The sequence below is a fragment of the Psammomys obesus genome, unplaced genomic scaffold (assembly GCF_907164565.1).
Source record: "Psammomys obesus unplaced genomic scaffold, mPsaObe1.curated_primary_1811, whole genome shotgun sequence".
NCBI lineage: Eukaryota > Metazoa > Chordata > Mammalia > Rodentia > Muridae > Psammomys > Psammomys obesus.
This window is the reverse complement of record NW_026590061.1, coordinates 2,391,197-2,394,966: the sequence shown is the minus strand read 5'-3', so window position 1 is coordinate 2,394,966 and position 3,770 is coordinate 2,391,197. Positions and strand designations below refer to the sequence as shown.

The following is a 3,770-nucleotide window of genomic DNA, read 5'->3' as shown; positions in this document are numbered from 1 at the left end:
ACACACACATGCACACACACACATACACAGACACACAGGCATACACACATACACACACATGAACACACACACATACACACACATGCACACACACATACACAGACACACAGGCATACACACATACACACACATGAACACACACATGCACACACACATACACACACATGCACACACACATACACATGCACACACACACACTCGAATTAAATGCTTAGCCAACAATGTGCTCTTTTAGAAAAACTGTTGCATGAACTCATCCCACCTTAAAAGGAGGCATCAAAGTCACTGACCTACAGCCGACCACGGGGTTCCCTCCGAGCCCCTCCCCAGCCGAGTCCCTGAAACCCCCCTCCAGGGGAAAGCGGAGCTCAGGAGCTCAGGAGCTCAGACCGCAGAGGCGGCCCGGCTGAGAAGCTCGGCTCCCGAGCTGGGAGCGGACCGCGGTGCGGTCACGGCGGCTCGGCACGGAGGCCCCCTCCCCTCCCGGCCAGCAGCCCGGGCAGGCGGAAGCGGACGGAGCAGGGCCATGCGCACAGAGCAAGCGAGTTATTGTTCCCCCCCATGCGGCCAGGTGTCTGCAGCACTTGAGAAAAGAGCCGCACTGACCCAGAACTGACAGGCCCGGCACCCTCCAGGTAGGAAGGCACGCTAGCGGCATAGGGCAGAAAGAAAGATCAAAACCAAAACAAATAATTGATAAGGCAGCGTGACTTTGAACAGCCTGCTAAGCAAACAGCGCGCGATTGGCCGGACGGACGGCACCCTGGAGAGTGAGCCCGGCTCCGCTGTGGCGCTAGCCTGCGGGCGCCCGTCCTCATGACCGTCTCCCACCCACACTAAAGCTTAGCTTGAATTCACGCTCAGGTGCCTGGTGCGAGAGCCTGGGCCGACGACCTGTTTTATGTGTGTGGACCACTGCTGACCTCGAAACAGCCTCCCAGTCTATAGTTAAGGATGTTAGGTGTCAGGGTCAAATTGCTTCTTCATGCTGTGAGGTGCAATTCAAAACCAGATTTGTCTAAGGCGAAAGTCTTGGCCAAAAGCACATCCTCCAGGCGTCGATTTCTTGGATAGGGTCTAGCGGCAGACAGAGGGAGGCCCTGGCGGCATAGCTATGGACAAGCCACGTGTAGCCCCTGCCCTTCTGTTTAGATCCAAAGGGAGGAACAAGGACAACCCCATACTCACAGAGACGGAACCAGGCTGGGAAGGCCTCGCAGGCCTGAGGGCCTGAATTCGAATCCCTGGAGCCCACACAGACAGCCAGGCAGAGCAACACGTGCCTGCGGTCTGGCACTGGGGACTCCGAGGCAGGAGGATGCCTGGAATTCACCAGCTTGTCTAGTCAATCACCAAGCTCCGGGTGTCCTGCAAGACTCCATCTCCAAAGCTAAGATGGAGAGCCACTGAGGAAATGCACTTGCCATCAACTTCTGGCCTCGACACTCATGCAGAGGTGCACCCTCATGCACACACACACACACGTGACACATTCAGAGACTGCCACGCGATTCTGTCACTCATGAAGGGTGCTCACGGCCTGGAGAACAGAAAGCAGCCCCAGCTGACACCTGTGAGGAACCGGCGGCAGGCGTGCAGGCAGGAAAGGAAACTGGCAGACCGTGCGGAAAGCGTGGGTGGCGGCCCGGGACGCTCAGAATGTCTGTGCAAATAAGAAGAAAAGCAGGTGCTGTGCCCGAGTGAGTGCTAGAGAAGGAACACGGAAAGCCCAAAATCAGACTGAGGCCATTTTATGCAGACAGCAGCAAGTTCTTTCAGATCCATGCGTTTAGTCTTCGGAGTACTAAAGCCTTAGAAACAGGGGCGGCCGTTCGAACTCCCCGCTCTAAAGTGAGACACTGGGCAGAGGCATCGTCCCCTCAGCGCCTGTGGCTCTGCCCCACTGCAGCTGCTGCCACGTAAGTCACAGGACAGCTGACTATTTTACATAAGAAACCTGACTGTTAGCGAATTACAGACGTCTAAACAGATGCCCGTTTGGCAGAGGCAGTTAGGTGTGTCCTGAAGGGCGTCGCTTGGCTGGGCCTCTGAAGCCTCCCAGGCAGGAATGCCGCAGAAGGCAGAGTCCCTGCGAGTTTTAAGGCAAGTTGCTTGGGAGAGTTCCTGTGCGCTTTGCTCGGTGACCCAAGGCAAAGGCAGCTGGTGGCCTCAAGCTGCCGCACCGTGAAGGTAAAATGGCTCGGCCCCTACTGACTGGGCTTGGAGCACACACACACACACACACACACACACCACACACATACACACGCGTGCACGCCATGACAGTGACTTGGCTCAGCCTGCCAAGGTGCAGGGGAGGAGCTAGAAGCTTCTTTTATAAGCTTTTCCACAGAACTCTCTTTTCTGGCTTGGAAGGGTCTCTGCGGAAGGAGTCCTGGGGGACAGAGAAGCGGCGGCAACAATTGTGGGAAGGAGAGTAAAGAGACCTCTTGGTTGGGAGGAGATCAAGAGAAAGGGAGGCTGGCGAGGCAGAATGGCACAGAGAGAGATTTCTAAAGTGCTAGCAGTTCAGCTGCAGACTCACGGGTGAACATGGTATCTCGTATCTCAGTCAGAAAATCCAGTTACCTTGCTGAGCTGGCAGGTTTTCCACAGCGTGTGCCTCCCAGGTCTTCACAGGTGAAAACACTGAGTAACGTGAGCTGTTACAATGCTGCATCCGTTCCCCTCTGCCGTGAGCCAGCCTTCCCGGCCCCTAGACCACCCCGCTGTCCTAGAGCTGACCCGGACTGTTCCGGAGCAAACCAACTGTTGGGAGATCAAAATCTGACTCTCCTGCTGAAAACTGTCTAGAGCTGATAGAGAAAAGCCGCTCTGGCCCTTGACGACCCACCTCGGGCAGCCTTTTCCTGGGCGAATACGAGACAGACAGGACTTGAGCGTGTGTGGAGAACAGGTTCACTTCCTGTTGCCGAGTTAACATTTCTAGCACTACGGCCTCAACTGTGTGGCCCAAGACATGCTCTTCCCACGCCCTTGTTCCAAACACCTGTTCAGAGAAAGGCGCTAAACCTTCCTCAGAGGCCTTCCTCCTCCTCGGAGGTACAGTGCGTGGCCATGGCGGGCTGGAAGGAGGACAGCAGAGGGGTGTGCAGGGAGGGGATGAAGAGCAGAATTTGTAGTAATGGCCGACGGCTCTGATACTCACACGCACCGTGTTACATCTGACCCTTCAGGTTCTATGGCCCTGCTGATACTTCTTTAGAATCTTACAGTAGGGCTGGAGAAAAGCTCTGTGGGCAACACTTGTCACCCAAGTGTCCAAATGTGTGTACGTGCACACGCAGAGATTGTTAATAACTGAAAATAAGGGCACGTGTTATTGCTCCTATTTTGAAGATCTGAGAGATGCCAAATTATTCTCCTGTTTGTCTTTTTCTTTTTCCAGGGCTGAGGCTCAAACCTAGAGGTCATGGTCCATTCTCCAGAAAGTGTCTATGCACAGACCTCACGGGTGACCACCGCCAAAATTCTCCACGACACTTGAGCTGAAGAGCTGCGGTTCCAAGCCTCCAGCGACCCGCAGAGCTCTCTCTGCGCTTCCAACATGGCGGTGCTCTAACACCTGAGGGGATCTCCAGGGACTGGGACCTGGACTCCAGCTCTTCCAGCTCTTCGCTTTTCCCCCCAACAGGCAACAAGGGTTCATGAGCAAAACAGGGATGAGGCGCCAGTCACGAGTGGCAGGTGAACAGGGGAAGAGGCAAGTAAAAGCCCTCTCTCGTTAGCCCTGGACACACTCACTGAAC

The 3,770-nt window shown here is 55.2% G+C and overlaps 1 protein-coding gene across 1 annotated transcript in view; it reads right to left on the bottom strand.

The window, feature by feature from the left end:
• The window catches only part of Itpr2 (inositol 1,4,5-trisphosphate receptor type 2), a gene marked incomplete at its 3' end in the record, with an annotated part of 262,276 nt that extends 258,706 nt beyond the window's left edge, over positions 1 to 3,570 (bottom strand). The window contains 2 exon segments of the mRNA XM_055605618.1: positions 1,189 to 1,322; positions 3,469 to 3,570. Coding sequence (XP_055461593.1) covers positions 1,189 to 1,322; positions 3,469 to 3,570 — 236 coding nt within the window.
• Between the last annotated feature and the right edge of the window lie 200 nt (positions 3,571 to 3,770).